We start from the raw sequence: 17,015 nt of genomic DNA on the forward strand, positions 1-17,015 counted from the left end.
AAGCGCTCTGCCCCTTAAGCCAGGGTTTCCCCTCCATCCTGGCTCTGTTCTCCACTCCTGCCTGTCCACATCCTTTGTGAATCTCCCCCCCCCCCGCTTCACCTATTTATTCTATTCAAAACATTTCTATAGCTGCCCACCTTTCGACTAACTCTGGGTGGATCCTTCCGGGCCCCATCACAAAAAGTTGGCTCCCTTCGGCTCCTCCCTGATCTCACACCTCTTAAATTTGCTACGGTTGGGAAGCCCTGCTCTAGTGGATGCAGTGTGTTTGTGTGTGGGGGGGTTGGACTGGATGACCTCTAGGCTCCTTCCCAACTTTCTGATTCCAGTGAACGTTCGGTGCCCGGGAGGTGAAAAGCAGCAGCATCAGCAGAAGAAAGGATACTGGCCAAGGTGTTCATCTTACTCTGTATGGATTTCATCATTCCTCGCTGCGAAGTCATGTTTTCTTTCGTGGCCATGGCAATGCTGAGGTGGAGAGGATGCAGAGAAAGGGCAAAAAAAGAGATTGGCCATTTAATACTCAAGGTAACTCACTACAGCTAATCCTTGACTTGCGACCACAACCGAGCCCCAAATTTCTGTTTCTAAGCGAGATATTTGTTAACTGAATTTTGCCCCAGGTTACAACCTTTCTTGCCACAGTTCTTAAGTGAGTCACTGCAGTTGTCAATCACACAGGTCTGACGTGAACCTGGCTTCCCCGTTGCCTTGGCTTGTCGGAAGGTTGCACAAGAGGGGATCACATGAGCCCAGCAGAGTGCAACCGTCATAAAGATGAGTCAGTTGCCAAGGGTCTGAACCTTAATCGTGTGACCGCGGGGATGCTGCAACGGTCGTTAAGCGTGAAAAGGGGTCCCGAGTCATTTTTTTGCCAGTGCCGTTGTAACTTTGAACGGTCACGAACCAAACACTTGAGGATTACCGGCACTTGAAATAACTGAGGCTCTTACGCTTCGATAAGAGGAATAATATTTGATCTGTACAAATCTGTTCCGGGCCCTCAAGGCTTCTCCCATGGCATCCTGGGATTTGTAGTTTAAAGGGGGAGGGGGAAAAGGCCGCGAAGGCATCTGAAGACATAAAACTTTGGCCTCCCAAGATGGTCAGATCAATCAGATCAACTCTAGAAAGGGTACAGAGAAGAGCAACCAAGATGATTAGGGGGCTGGAGGCTAAAACATATAGGGAACAGTTGCTGGAATTGGGTATGTGTAGTTTAATGAAGAGAAGGGTGAGGGGGGACATGATAGCAGCCTTCCAGTATCTCAGGGGCTGCCCCAAAGAAGAGGCAGTCAAGCTATTCTCCAAAGCCCCTGAAGGCAGGATGAGAAGCAATGGATGGAAACTAACCAAGGAGAGAAGCAACCCGGAACTAAGGAGAAACTTCCTGACAGTGAGAACAATTAACCAGTGGAACCCCTGGCCTGCAGAAGCTGTGAGTGCTCCAACACTGGAGGTTTTTAAGAAAAGACTGGACAGCCATTTGCCTGAAATGGTATAGGGTTTCCTGCCTGAGCAGGGGGTTGGACTAGATGACCTCCAAGGTCCCTTCCAACTTTATATTATTATTATTATTATTATTATTATTATTATTATTATTATTATTATTATTATTATTATTATTAACAAACTGTGAGCTTCTGTGTTGCAGGGGATGAGTGCACGTCTCCTAGGCAACCCCACCCGGGATTTGGGCCCGATCCATCTCTACCCGGGGGACACACACACACCCCTTGGAGAATTGGGGCTCGCCCAGGAAGGAGCGAAAAAGCAACCCCAGGAGGGACGCTCTGTTCCCGGGCCTTGGGAGTGGCAGAGAGAGAAAGCTGCTTGAAAAGGCGAAGTGACGTGGCAGGAGGAGGAAAACCTGAGCCACTTAAGACACGGGCAGAGATGCAAAATAGGTTTCTGGGTGCTGGGAAAACTTTAAGGGCTGCAGTGGAGAGAGAGGAACCGGTGGGTAAATTGGACAATGGGCTACTTTGGTTCCGCCGAGAGAAAAAAAATATGGAGTCGTCGACCAGCCAAGCTCCTCTTTCTCACACGGACCCAACACAGCCGCCTCTTCGTAGCTAGGCCTGTGGATTTTCAATGCCTTATGGCAGGGGTCTCCAAAGTTTTGGGCCAATCGTCAGGTGGTGGTGAGTTCCAGCCCTGCCTTAGGCACAAAAGCCATCTGGGTGACTTTGGGCCAATCACCAGGAGACGGTGAGTTCTAGTCCCACCTTGTGCATAAAAGCCAGCTGGGTGACTTTGGGCCAATCACCAGGAGACGGTGAGTTCTAGTCCCACCTTGTGCATAAAAGCCAGCTGGGTGACTTTGGGCCAATCAGCAGGAGACGGTGAGTTCTAGTCCCACCTTAGGCATAAAAACTGGCTGGGTGACTTTGGGCCAATCAGCAGGAGACGGTGAGTTCGAGTCCCGCCTTATGCATAAAAGCCAGCTGGGTGACTTTGGGCCAATCAGCAGGAGACGGTGAGTTCGAGTCCCACCTTGTGCATAAAAGCCAGCTGGGTGACTTTGGGCCAATCAGCAGGAAACGGTGAGTTCGAGTCCTGCCTTAGGCCCAAAAGCCAGTTGGGCGACTCTGGGCCAGTCCCTCTCTCTCAGCCCAACCCACCTCATAGGGTTGTTGTTCTGGGGAAAATAGAAAGGAGTATTAAGTCTGTTCACCACCTTGAGTTACTTAAGAAAAAATTGGTCAACCGTTTGTCTGAAATGGTATAGGGTTTCCTGCCTGAGCAGGGGGCTGGACTAGAAGAGCTTCAAGGTCCCTTCCAACTCTGTTATTCTATTCTATTCTATTCTATTCTATTCTATTCTATTCTATTCTATTCTATTCTATTTCTATTCTGTTCTGTTCTATTCTTTATTGTATTCTATATTGTATTCTATTCTATATTCTATTATTTATTCTATTCTATTCTATTCTATTCAAAGGGACGCGGTGGCTGTGGGTTAGGACGCTGAGCTTGTCGATCGGAAGGTCAGCAGTATGGCGGGTCGAATCCAGAGTGCCGCGTAGCAGAGTGAGCGCCTGTTACTCGTCCCAGCTTCTGCCAACCTAGCAGTTCGAAAGCACGTAAAAATGCAAGTAGAAAAATAGGGACCACTACAGTGGGAAGGTAACAGCGTTCCGTGCACCTTTGGCGTCTAGTCATGCCTTTACCTTTTTATATAACATAGCAGTCTCTTTAGGGGTTATAATAGTATTCCCTAAAGAATAAAGGTAAAGGTTCCCCCCGCACATGCGTGCTAGTCGTTTCCGACTCTAGGGGCCGGTGCTCATCTCCGTTTCAAAGCCGAAGAGCCAGCGCTTGTCCGAGGACGTCTCCGTGGTCATGTGGCCGGCATGACTAGACGCCAAAGGCGCACGCGTGTGTGGGGGAACCTTTACCTCTATTCTATTCTATTCTATTCTATTCTATTCTATTCTATTCTATTCTATTCTATTCTATTCTATTCTATTCTATTCTATTCTATTCTTATAAACTCATAAAGGCAGGACAAAAAGCAAGCAAATACATATAATAAATAAACTCTTGCAGCCCCCTGCAGTGCGGGCCAACTCTTGCCTATATCAAGCAACGCAAAAAAGCCATTTCCTCCTTCACACAATCCTGTCCCTTTGAAAGCCGTCGGGAGCCCCCACCGGGAGCGAAGACCGTGGCTCTTTCCCACTGTCCTCCTGGCGCGCTCAGCGCCAGACTGGATGGGAGCAGGCAGGCAAAGAGTGTATTTGTGGCTATATATGCAAGCACAGGTCGTCCTTGACTTACAGCCATTCATTTAGTGACCGTCCAAAATTTTTACAGCCCTGAAAAAAAAAGGTGACTTAGGACCGTTTTTTTTCCACACAGAGCATCCCCGTGCTCACGGGATCAAAATTTGGACGCTTGGAAACCGACTCATATTTTTTTTTCTCACCCTGGAATTGCATTTTGTTCGGTAGGGCCCCGGGTTCAAGTCTGCCGAGGCTCTTCCGGATCTTGAGTCTACCACCTGAATGCCATGGAATAAACCGCCACGGCTTTGGCTTGAGGGAAAGGCGGGGGGGGGGGGCTCTCTGCTCCTGAAAACTGGAATCTCAGCCCCGGTTCGTTTTATGCAGAGCAGTCTTTAGTCTTCGACTTACAATGATTCGTTTAGTGACTGTTGAAAGCTGCAACGGCACTGGGGAAAAAAAATGACTTAGGACCGTTTTTTCACACCGATGACTCGAAAGCTTGGCGACTGGCACGTACTTGTGACGGTTGCAGCATGCCGGGATCCCCTTTTGCGACCTTCAATGGGGGGAAGCCGGGTTCGTTTAACGGCGTGTTTGTAACTGAACAACAGCAGGGATTCCCTTACCAGCTGTGACCAGACAGGTGGTAAAATTAATTAACCAGTGGAACCGCCTGCGTCCAGAAGTTGTGAATGCTCCTACCCTGGAGGTTTTTAAGAAGAGATTGTCTGAAAATGGTACTATAGGGTTTCCTGCCTGAGCAGGGGGTTGGACTAGATGACCTTCCAACTCTTCTTCTTCTTCTTCTTCTTCTTCTTCTTCTTCTTCTTCTTCTTCTTCTTATTATTATTATTATTATTATTATTATTATTTATATTTATTATTATTATTATTATTATTAATAATAATAATAATAATAATTTTCATAATATAATGAAACTCAGTCAACTGAACACTCAAATTTACTGGCACTAATGGTTGACATGGGTTGCTGCCGGCATCCTAGGTCTCAACCAGGTATCTCCTTAAAATGTAAGATGTTCCGAGTAGCGCAGTTTTTTGTAGCTTTGCTGGAGTTATTGCAGGAAGCTGCAGTTTCTTGATGTGTTTTGCAAAGTTTTTGGACATAGCTCCCGGTGCCCTGATGACAATGGGTATCCCTGTTACACGTTTCATCCATAATCGCGCAGTTTCGAGGGCCAGGTCGCGGTATTTCGTTGTTGTTGTTGTTATTATTATTATAAAACTTTTATTCATAAAACATGAAACTCAGTCAACTGAACACTCAAATTGACTGGCACTAATGGTTGACCTGGGTTGCTGCCAGCATCCTAGGTATCAACCAGGTATTATTATTATTATTATTATTATTATTATTATTATTATTATTATAATATAAAAATTATTCATAAAACATGAAACTCGGTCAACTGAACACTCAAATTGACTGGCCCTAATGGTTGACACAGGTTGCTGCCAGCATCCTAGGTATCAACCAGGTATCTCCTTAAAATGTAAGATGTTCCGAGTAGCGCAGTTTTTTGTAGCTTTGTTGGTGGTCTTCTTCCTCTTCTTCCTCTTCTTCTTCTTCCTCTTCTTCCTCTTCTTCTTCTTCTTCCTCCTCCTCCTCCTCCTCCTCCTTCTTCTTCTTCTTCATCTTCATCTTCTTCTTCCTCTTCCTTCATTATTTATTGTTATTATGTCGTAAAATGGGGCAGAAATCTCCAAACAACTGTCTTGCTTAGCTAGCGAAGTTTTGGCCTCAATCGATCCGTGGTGGCTGCCTGAAGCCCACAGCTGCGTGATTCAGAGGCACCAAGCCAAGCGCTAATGTTAAATACATTTTAGCCTGTCTCTCTTGCTCTCCGAAAGCCGCCCTTGCTCCACTTTTTCCAGGGGAAAACAAGATGCTGCCAGATGACTCTGGAGGAGGAGAGGAAAGGAAAGGGAAAAAATCAGCCGAGCAGACCCCATTAAGGAAAGGGTTTTGCAAGGGCTGCTTTGCAAAAGGCAAACTTGTAAAGCCTCCAATTTCCAATCAGCGGTACATTCAGGAAGCCAGCAGAGTCATCTCAAGTGGCCTCCACCACAAAACCCATCCTCTCCAGACAAGTGGCTGTCCAGTCTCTTCTTAAAAACCTCCAGTGTTAAGAGCAGCCACAACTTCTGGAGGCCAGGAGTTCCACAGGTTAATTGTTCTCACTGTCAGGAAGTTTCTCCTTAGTTCCAGGTTGCTTCTCTCCTTGGTGAGTTTCCATCCGTTGCTTCTTCTCCTGCCTTCGGGCGCTTTGGAGAATAGCTTGACTCCCTCTTCTTTGGGGCAGCCCCTGAGATACTGGAAGACAGCTATCATGTCCCCCCGCATCCTTCTCTTCATTAAACTAGACATACCCAATTCCTGCAACCGTTCCTGGTATGTTTTAGCCTCCAGTCCCCTGATCACCTTTGTTGCTTTTCTCTGCACTCTTTCCAGAGTCTCAACATCCTTTTTTGGCATTGTGGCAACCAAAGGAGAAACAATGAAAGACAAAGTTCCTGGGGTACCCTCTGTACCCTCATCCCCCCACCCCTGATCTATAAACCTCCAAAACAGGGGAGCCCCAATTGGGAGGGAGGGGGGCAACCCCTAGGCAAACATTAGCCAATGTCAAAATCTATGTAATATGCAGGCCTGGTTGGTGCTTGGATGAGACAACGCCAGGAAATCCCAATGGGATGATGATGATGACGACGATGATATTATTATTATTATTATTATTATTATTATTATTATTATTATTATTATTATTATTATTATTATTATTATTGAACCTCAGTCAACTGAACACTCAAATTGACTGGTACTAATGGTTGACATGCGCTGCTGCCAGCATCCTAGGTATCAACCAGGTAGCTCCTTAAAATGTAAGATGTTCCGAGTAGCACAGTTTTTTTTGCAGCATTGCTGGAGTTATTGCAGGAAGTTGCAGTTTCTTGATGTGTTTTGCAAAGTTTTGGGACATCGCTCCCACTGCCCCGATAACAATGGGTGTCACTGTTAAACGGTTCATCCATAATCGCGCAGTTTCGATGTCCAGGTCGCGCTATTTCATAATTTTTTCTAGTTCTTTTTCTTCGACTCTGGCATCTCCTGGTACAGTGATATCAGTCAGCTGTACGCTTCGGTTCTCTACGACTGCCATATCTGGCGTGTTTGTGTTCCAAATGGCGATCTGTCTGTATTCGGAAGTCCCACAAGATCTTCACCCTCTCATTCTCGACAACTTTTTCCACCCTACGTTCCCACGACTTTTCGGACACGGGCAAGTCGTATTTTTTACACAACGCCCAGTGGATTAGTTTAGCAACTCGGTCATGTCTGGCTTTGTAATCAGTATGCGCGGTTTTGCTGCACTCACATATTAGATGTGAAGGAGTTTCAACTTTGTCGTTGCAAAGTCGGCAATTTGGATTGTAATAATAATTATTATTATTATTGATCATTGCACAGTCAGCCAGATGTTCAGACTGGATTTGGCATTTTTGTCTACCTATCAAGTCCTTCCCAAGGACCTGGGATAGGCAGATGTGGATGTTTGATGGTATCACAGATCTCGTCGCAGGATGGAGGCAGTTCCCAGCAAGGCCGCCTTTTGCAATTGACTAATGGCGAATTTGTCAATGCCGATGACGGTGTCCAAGTGGTGCTCCAGTTGTTTTGGGGTTGCACCCAAGGCGCCTCTTACTATTGGTGCCACCCTTGCTCGCCTTTGCCACAGTCTATTTCTATTTCTATTTGTAGGTCTTTGTATTTTGTTATCTTCTCCAGTTCTTTCTCGTCTATTCTGCTGTCTCCAGGCACTGCCACGTCCACTATCCAGACTTATTCGTCTTTCTTATCGACAATTGTCAAGTCCAGGGTGTTATGTTGTGTGGGTGCTTGTCTGTTTGAATTCTGAAGTCCCAGAGCAGTTTAATTTTATCCTTTTCTATGACTTTCTCTGTTTTATGATCCCACCAGTTCTCGCTTACAGGCAAATGATATTCCTTGCAGATCTTCCAATGCACCATTGTTGCTACTTTGTCAGGCCGCTGCTTGTAGTCAGTCTGTGTGATGATGATGATGATGATGATTATTATTGCAGGTAGTCCTTGACTTATAACCGTTTGTTTAGTTTAGATGCGGAGGCTCAGCGGTTAAAGACAAGGAGCTTCTCAGATGGAAAAACGACAGCCCGCGTTTGAGACCTGAGCACTGCAAGACAGGGTGAGCTCCTGTTCCTGGCTGCAGCTCCTGCCCGACCAGCGGTTCGAAAGTGTTTAGGAATCACTCCGACGCCTTGATCACAGGCCAGTCCTCGACTTACGACAGCAACTGGGCCCAAAATGTCTGTGGCTCAGTGAGAGATTCGCTCAGTGAGTTGGGCCCCGTTTTATGACCCTGCTGGCTGCCATTGTTAAGTGAAACCCTGCGGTTGTTAAGTGAGTCACACCGTCGTTCAGTGAATCCGGATTCTCCCTTGAGTTTGCTGGTCAGAAGGGGGCAAAAAAGGGGATCACATGATCCCGGGACACTGCAACGGCTGTAAGTGAAAACCGGTCATAAGTCCCTTTTTTCAATGCGGTGGTAACTTTGAACCGTCATTAAACGAAGGGTTGCTAATTCAAGGACTACCTCTTCAAGGGGTTAATTCTTCCAGAAGGCTTTTTTTTTTTGGAACGGGGGAATTTGAAGAGGCAGAAGAAAAGCGGGGTGGGTGTCTTTTATTTATTTATTTAACATTTTTTTAAAAAATTGATTTTCTAATTTTACATTTAAATATTTAAAAAGCAACGTGGCGGCTGAGTTAATTGATAATTCAATAACACACAAGTATCTTTACTACAAGTCTCAAACTACTACATTAAGTATTTCCTCTCTTTTCCCCTTAGTATTTATTTACTGTCTCCTGTTTAATGCAATTCTTACTACACCAATTAAATAAAAATGACTTTCTTACCTTTGTCAATAATTCTTAGTTTATACATATCCTGGTTATTTTAACATTCAATCTCTATAGACAATCAATGTCCTAGTTAGTTTTCCCCAATTTTTTGTTTCCCGTACGTAAGCTACAAAAAAAAAATCTATGGATAAACGTAACAAATATGTTTTTACTTAGCTGTTATAATAAAAATTGCTAGCTTAAATATGAGATGGTAGACATCAGGAGAGAAAGAGGGGAAGCGCTTAATGTTGAAATAAGAGAAAAATTTGGGTTACTAAATTTAAGACACTTGGAAATTAACAGAAAATAAGAAAAATTTGGGTTACTAAATTTAAGACACTTGGAAATTAACAGAAAATAAGAACGTTATAAAGGTAAAGGTGAAGGTTCCCCCGCACACGCGTGCTAGTCGTTTCCAACTCTAGGGGCCGGTGCTCATCTCCGTTTCAAAGCCGAAGAGCCAGCGCTTGTCTGAGGACGTCTCCGTGGTCATGTGGCCGGCATGACTAGACGCCAAAGGCGCACGGAACGCTGTTGCCTTCCCACCGTAGTGGTCCCTATTTTTCTACTTGCATTTTTACGTGCTTTCGAACTGCTAGGTTGGCAGGAGCTGGGACGCGTACCAGGCACTCACTCTGCTACGCGGCACTCGGGATTCGACCCGCCAAACTGCCGACCTTCCGATCGACAAGCTCAGCGTCCTAACCCACTGAGCCACCGGGTCCCTATAAGAACGTTATACTGTACGATTATTTAGTTGATGTAAAGTGGTGAGGATTAGAATATATTTAAACAGATAAGACGTGTATTCTGAATATTAGATTTTGTGACCAATTGGGATAAAGGGAACTGTGGTCATTTAAAATGTGGAAATTATAAATATTAAATGTTAAACTTAAAGGGGTGTGTGTGGGGGGGTGTCTTTTAATGCTCGGGTGTTATTTCTAGGGGGTGGGTGGGACAGGCAACGGCAGGATCCCCCAGGGTTAGGTGCCGATTGAAGCAATGGGACGGATCCCTTTCCCAGCCTTACCTTATTGTGTCTTCGATCAGTCGGTCGGAGCTGAAAGGAAAAGCAAAACGTTTTTAATTTTTACAGCCCGCTTTCCCTAAGCCAACCTGAAAAAAAATAAAACCGGCATCCGAAACAGGAAGCAAATTGAAAGAAAAGAACCGAAGAAACGCATTTATTTTGCAAAGAGGGCCGGCAGTTTTGAGTCTGGGCCCAAGGCAAGAAAACGCAGAGATGGTGGTGGGGGGAAAGAGAGAAAAGAAAAAAAAAAGACGGTTCCCTGCAATTCTCTATCCCAAAGGTGCTTTTTTCAGGAGGCAGCTGGATTTTCACCTTTTTCCTTTGAAGACGTTTCCCTTCTCCTCCCAGAAGCTTCCTCGGCTCTGACTGGATGGTGGGGAATGGAAGGATTTATACTCCTTGCAGACAGCCGGTCATTTGCATCCTCTTAGAGAGTCGTCGAGGCCACTTGGATGCTGACCTGTGTCCTCGGGGTCACCCGAGTGGTGCAAATGGGTGTGGAGCCTCCTAGGAACTGCGGAAAGGACTGTGTTGTAGACGGGAGGTGGATGATGTCGTATCCTTCCCCCCCTCTCTGGAGGGAGGGCTGTTCAATTTGGATCTAGATGGCCTCTTTTTAACCCTCTTTGTAACTTGGTTTGCACCATTTGCACCCCTCAGGTGACCCTGAGGACACAGAGAAACCTCCAAATGGCCTCCGTGGTTCTCCAAAAGAAGGCAAAGGACCGGCTGTCTGCAAGGAGTATAAATCCTCCCATTCCCCACCATCCGGTCAGAGCCGAGGAAGCTTCTGGGATGAGAAGGGAAACATCTTCAAAGGAAAAACAAGAAAGTCTGGTTGCCTCCTAAAAAAGCACCTTTGGGAAAACGATGGAAGAGGAAGAGGAGAAGGAAGATGGGAGTGAAAGAAGAAGGAGAAGAGAGAAAGAGAGAGAGAGAGAGAGAGAGAGAGAGAGAGAGAGAGAGAAAGAAAGAAAAAGAAAGAAAGAAAGAAAGAAAGAAAGAAAGAAGAAGAAAGAAAGAAAGAAAGAAAGAAAGAAAGAAAAAAGGAAGGGGAAGGGGAAGGGAAGGGAGGAAGGAAGAACAAAAGAAAGAAAAAAGAAAGAAAGAAAGAAAAGGAAGGAGAAGGGAAGGGAGGAAGGAAGGAAGGAAGGAGAAGAAAGAAAGAAAGAAAAGAGAAGAGAAGAGAAGAGAAGAGAAGAGAAGAGAAGAGAAGAGAAGAGAAGAGGAGGACAGGGAAAGGAAAAGGAAGAGGAGGTGAAGGATAAGGGAAAGGGAAAGAAAGAAAGAAAGAAGAAGAAGAAGAAGAAGAAGAAGAAGAAGGAGGAGGAGGAGGAGGAGGAGGAGGAGGAGGAGGAGGAGGAGGGGAGGAGGAGGAGGGGGAGGAGGAAGAAGCCTTTTCAAATGCCCTCAAGGACCCTCTAAAAGGAGGCAAATGACCAGCTCTCTACAAGGAGTATAAATCCTCCCATTCCCCACCATCCGGTCAGAGCCGAGGAAGCTTCTGGGAGGAGAAGGGAAACGTCTTCAAAGGGAAAACAAGACAGTCCGGCTGCCTCCTAAAAAAGCTCCTTTGGGACGACCACGACCTGGATGGCTGAGCATCTCCGTAGCCCATGGAGCCAGGATCAGCCAGCAGAGAAAAACAACGACAACATGCACATCAGCTTCGCAACTGTCCTAACTCGGGTGGGTCTCTGGAGCCCACCCCCCCCAGGGGGAGGGAAAGTAGATACAAGCAGTCCTTGACTTACGACCGCAGTCGAGCCTTAGAATTCACGTCGCTAAGCCAGAAATTTGTGAAGCGAGCTTTTGTCCCATTTGGCAACTCTGCTTGCCCGCTTTGCGAATCGCTGCGGCGGTTAAAAATAGTCACGTGGTTGTGATGCGAATCAGGCTACCCCCCCCCAATTGACTTTGTTGGTCGGAAGGTCGTAAAAAAAGGGGACCACGTGACATCCCTGGGGGGAGGGGGGGACGCCGCGACCGTCATAAATACGAGGCAGTTGCCGAGCGTCTGAATTTTGATCACGCGACCCACGGGGAGGCTGTGTGAAAAATGGCCCCGAATCACTTCCTTCAGCGCTGTCGTAACTTCGAGCAGTCACTAAGCGAACTGTCGTAAGTCGAGGACCACCTGCAGCCCAGATCAGGGAGGGGGGGGGGCTTCTGGTCCAAGCATCCATCTGGATAAAATTGCATGAAGCCGATGAAAAGAGATGGCCGCACGCAAATCGCCAGAGCATGGAGGTAAAAGGTGGATGCAGTTCTTTAAAAAAGGGACAAAGGTGTGGTTTTTTTTCCAGGCATGCGCACAAGGGGTCCTCGACTTACGACCACAGTTCATCCCCAAATGTCCACTGCTCCGCAAGGCAGCCACTGAGTGAGTTTTGCCCCATTTTATGACCTTTTTTTGCCACAGTTAATGGTTGCAGATGTTAAGTGAACCATGAGGTCGTTAAGCGAATCAAGACTTGCCCCACTGATTCCGCTTGTCGGAAGCTGGCTGGGAAGGTCGCAAAAGGGGATCACGGGACTGTCATAAACACGATTCATTTGCTCAGCATTCGAATTTTGACCAGGTGACCCACAGGGACGCTGCAGGGAGCCGTCGGGGTGAAAAACGGCGCTAAGTCCCTTTTTCCCCTGCCGTTGTAACTTCGAACGGTTGCTAAACGAAACGGCTGTAAGTCAGGGACTTACCTGTACAGTGCTTGGCTTCCAAAACCAGCCCCCTCTTGGTTTCCCAACCCAGGTAGTCCTCAGGTTACAACTGAGCCCTGGCAAGGTACAGATGGAGAACAGGGGGGGGGGGCAGGGTGTCACCTCTTAAAAAGGGATGCTCAGTCCAGCCCCTGACCTGACTCTACCAACAACTGGCCAGGTTTCCAAGCAAGATGACCAACTGAGTGAAAAGGGGATGACTGTGGCTGTTTACGGTCAGCCCTGGCCCCGGAGGAACAGGTTCCAAAACAGCCAGCTGGGTGAGTCACTCCTGAAGCGGTGAGATTGACGTGGGTATCACAGGGACCCATTTCTGGGAAGCTGGTGATGGAGTCAAGGCAGAAAGGCTCTCTCATTCTTGGGACCAGCGTACGATCCTCAGATACAATGCCATTCCAGCTAGAGGCTCCCTTCAGAATTTTTATTTTTATTTTTTTATTTTTTATTTTAATTCCATTTATATCCCGCCCTTCTCCGAAGACTCAGGGCGGCTTACAAGCTTAGCAGTAGCCTTCATTCTATGTATATGCCTGCTTGTTAGGGCTTTCACAGAATACAGGTAGACCTCGACGTGCGGCCAAAACGGAGCCCAAGGTTTCTGTGGCTAAGCAAAGACAGTTGTTAAGGGAGCACTGCCCCATTTCATGACCTTTCTTGCCCCCAGTCGGTAAGTGACCGACTGCAGTTATTAAATTGGGGATGCGGCTGTTAAGTGAATCTGGCTTCCCCACAGCTTGTCAGAAGGTCGCAAAAGAGGACCCCGAGACATTGCGACGGTCATAAATACTGTCTATCTTTTTCAGCCGCGAACCATCAGATCTATGGGCAAAGACTTCAATTAACTACCGTGTTTTGCCAAAAATAAGACCGTTTTTTTCTTTTTTGCCTCCAAAAGGGGCACCAGGTCTTATTTTCTGGGTAGGCCTTACTTCACCTCCAGCACGGACAGCATCACCCAGCCGGTCCACTTCTTCTGGGGCCGAAGTTCTGCAGCTACATTCGGGCCTGCATTTTGCAGTCAGGCCTTTCCGGAAGGCCTAAGCAGCCGAGTACCGAGCTATGGATTCAGTCCATAGCTTGGTGCTCAGCTGCTGAGGTCTTGCAGAACCGAGCTAGGGATTGAATCCATAGCTCGGTTCTTGGCTACAGAGGCCTTCCGGAAAAGCCTGTGACTGAGAAATGCAGGGTGCAGCATGCATGGGGCAGCTCCATACCCCCACCCTAACTTGGTTTTTAAGTGCGTGCCTTGCCCCAAAACTAGGGCTTATTTTTGGGGTAGGGTTTATATTAGGCCCACCCCCCAAAATCAAGCTAGGGCTTATTGTTGGTGTAGGCCTTACTTTCGGGGAAACAGGCTCAAGCCTATAATAGAGGAATCTTCCCAGACTGGCTGTTTGCATCTGGGCCAGTCTAGATAAGGTTCAACGGCATTCAAGGGACTTTGGACTCTGGTGCCTATGTAAGGATTCCAGACTAATTCCCTGCTTGACTCCATCCTGTCTCAAGTAGGCTGTCTCCAGCCATCTTCTGTCTTTGCTGGTTGCTCCTAACTTTCTCAAGCTTCGAAGCCCCACCCCCCAGTTCCAATTCTGATAAGCATCTTCTTAGACTTTAAGAAAAAACCAGACAGTCACTTATCTGAAATGGTACAGGTTCTCCTGCTTGAGCAAGGGGCTGGACTGGAAGACCTCCAAGGCCCCTTCCAACTCTGTTTATTCTATTCTATTCTATTCTATTCTATTCCATTTTCCATTCTTTATTCTATTCTATTTTCCATTCTTTATTCTCTTCTCTTCTATATTATATATTCTATTCTATCCTATCCCATAATTCTATTCTATTCCATTCCATTTTCTATTCTATTCCATTCTATTCTATTTAATTCTAATTCTATTCCATTTTCCATTTTCCATTTTCCTTTTTCCATTTTCTATTCTATTCTATTCTATTCTATTCTATTCTATTCTATTCTATTCTATTCTATTCTATTCTCCATTCTTTATTCTCCATTCTATATTCCATTCCATTTCATTCCCCATTCTCTATTCATTATTCTATTCTATTCTATTCTATTCTATTCTATTCTATTCTATTCTATTCTATTCTATTCTATTCTATTCTATTCTATTCTTCTATTCTATTCATTTTCTATTCATTTTCTATTCTATTCTATTCTCCATTCTTTATTCTCCATTCCATTCCATTCTCTCCGGGAAGACCAGTTCCAGCGGACAGTGACTCTCCTTTGCAATAACAGCCAATTCCCCCAAGGAACAGGTCTAAAATGAACTTAAAAACAAAGCAGTGGGCATTAATGTAAGGCATTACCACCAGCTACATCTGTCAGAACGAATTCCGGTAATTTGCTAATGGACCAAGCCGAGTTTTCCCACAGTCTTGGGGGGTTAAGGAGGCAGAGACATTCGCTGGGCAGAAAACGGCCGCGGATGCCATCTGGACAGAGCGAAGAGGCGATAAAATGCCATTACGGGTGGGGAAACAAAGGAAAGAGGAAAAAAAATCCAACAACCCAGAAAATGTGGGAGCTTTAATACCTGAGATGGGAAACAATTAAAAAGGTTACCGCAAAGGACAGGAAAAGTCAGACTGAAGACGGGAGAATCGGAAAAATCGAGGAAAAAAAAGATAGGTTCCTAATGTGTGTAAACAAATATGGGTAGCCCTTGACTTACAACAGTTCATTTAGAGACAAACACCCCCCTCCCCCCAAAAAAACTACAAATCCCAGGATGCCGTGGGGAAAGCCTCGGGGGAGCAAATCAAATATTGCTTGTCTATCAAAGCGTTAAGAGTCATAAAACGGCTCAATTATTTCAAGGACAGGCAGTCCTTGACTTGCAACAGTGTAATGGCGTAGTAGGGTCTCCTGTTTGGGCACGGGGGTTGGACTAGATGACCTCTAAGGTCCCTTCCAACTCTTGTTATTCTGGTTCTGATTCGGCATTGGAGAAAATAACAGCGTTGAGTTTGGTTAGTGACTGCTGAGTCTTCAGAGAAGGGCGGGATATAAATGGGATTAATACATAAAAAAAAATAAACTGCACTGAAAAAAAAAGACTTAGGACTGTTTTTCACAGTTACGACGGCTGCACCATCTCCGTGGTCACATGATCAAAATTCAGGCACTTTGGCAACCGGCTCATATTTGCAACGTCCCGGGATCGTGTGATTCCCTTTTGCGGCCTTCTGACAAAGCCCACAGGGAAGCCAACCGTATTACCAACTTAAAAAAACCGCAGTGATTGACTTTTAAAAAGCGTGGCAAGAAAAATCTGTAAAACGGGGTGAAACTCCCTTAACAGCCGTCTCGCTTAGCAACGGAAATTTTCGGCTTCATTTACCTGCACTCCATATCTGGAGGGAAAAAAAAAATACTTGATACCTGGAGGCAGAACAAAAGGCACACATCAGCTGTCAAAGTCCTTGCTCTCCCTCTAAATCAGGGGTCTTCCAACTTGGCCCTTTTATGGCTTGTGGACTTCAACTCCCAGAATTCCTCAGCCAGGCACGCTGGCTGAGGAATTCTGGGAGTTGAAGTCCACAAGCAGGGGTCTTCCAACTTGGCCCTTTTATAACTGGTGGACTTCAACTCCCAGAATTCCTCAGCCAGGATGCTTTGAGACAGGGGTCTTCCAACTTGGCCCTTTTATAACTGGTGGACTTCAACTCCCAGAATTCCTCAGCCAGGATGCTTTGAGACAGGGGTCTTCCAACTTGGCCCTTTTATAACTGGTGGACTTCAACTCCCAGAATTCCTCAGCCAGGATGCTTTAAGACAGGGGTCTTCCAACTTGGCCCTTTTATAACTGGTGGACTTCAACTCCCAGAATTCCTCAGCCAGGATGCTTTGAGACAGGGGTCTTCCAACTTGGCTCTTTTATAACTGGTGGACTTCAACTCCCAGAATTCCTCAGCCAGGATGCTTTAAGAGAAGGGTCTTCCAACTTGGCCCTTTTAGGACTTGTGGACTTCAACTCCCAGAATTCCTCAGCCAGGATGCTTTAAGACAGGGGTCTTCCAACTTGGCCCTTTGATGACTTGTGGACTTCAACTCCCAGAATTCCTCAGCCAGGCACACTGGCTGAGGAATTCTGGGAGTTGAAGTCCACAAGCAGGGGTCTTCCAACTTGGCCCTTTTATAACTGGTGGACTTCAACTCCCAGAATTCCTCAGCCAGGATGCTTTAAGACAGGGGTCTTCCAACTTGGCCCTTTTATAACTGGTGGACTTCAACTCCCAGAATTCCTCAGCCAGGATGCTTTAAGAGAAGGGTCTTCCAACTTGGCCCTTTTAGGACTTGTGGACTTCAACTCCCAGAATTCCTCAGCCAGGATGCTTTAAGACAGGGGTCTTCCAACTTGGCCCTTTGATGACTTGTGGACTTCAACTCCCAGAATTCCTCAGCCAGGCACACTGGCTGAGGAATTCTGGGAGTTGAAGTCCAACAAGCAGGGGTCTTCCAACTTGGCCCTTTTATAACTGGTGGACTTCAACTCCCAGAATTCCTCAGCCAGGATGCTTTAAGACAGGCTGCAT

General features: G+C 46.2%; 2 protein-coding genes across 4 annotated transcripts in view; one reads left to right on the forward strand and one right to left on the reverse strand.

The window, feature by feature from the left end:
* SSH2 (slingshot protein phosphatase 2) overlaps nucleotides 1-17,015 on the forward strand; it is a 471,054-nt gene that overhangs the window by 61,396 nt on the left and 392,643 nt on the right. The gene's annotated exons all lie outside the window — the stretch shown is intronic.
* Nucleotides 1-17,015, reverse strand: part of GOSR1 (golgi SNAP receptor complex member 1) — a 45,525-nt gene that overhangs the window by 3,679 nt on the left and 24,831 nt on the right. For 2 of the 3 annotated variants that reach the window (XM_083379871.1, XM_083379869.1), the window contains 2 exons: nucleotides 9,735-9,764; nucleotides 389-471 (listed from right to left, as the gene is read on the reverse strand). In XM_083379871.1, the coding sequence (XP_083235997.1) occupies nucleotides 389-471; nucleotides 9,735-9,764 (113 nt within the window). Of the gene's footprint in view, nucleotides 1-388; nucleotides 472-522; nucleotides 1,130-9,734; nucleotides 9,765-17,015 lie in introns of those variants that run through there. The other variant, XM_083379870.1, reaches the window with a different exon arrangement.

Source organism: Vipera ursinii (genome assembly GCF_947247035.1).
Source record: "Vipera ursinii genome assembly, chromosome: 1".
Lineage (NCBI taxonomy): Eukaryota > Metazoa > Chordata > Lepidosauria > Squamata > Viperidae > Vipera > Vipera ursinii.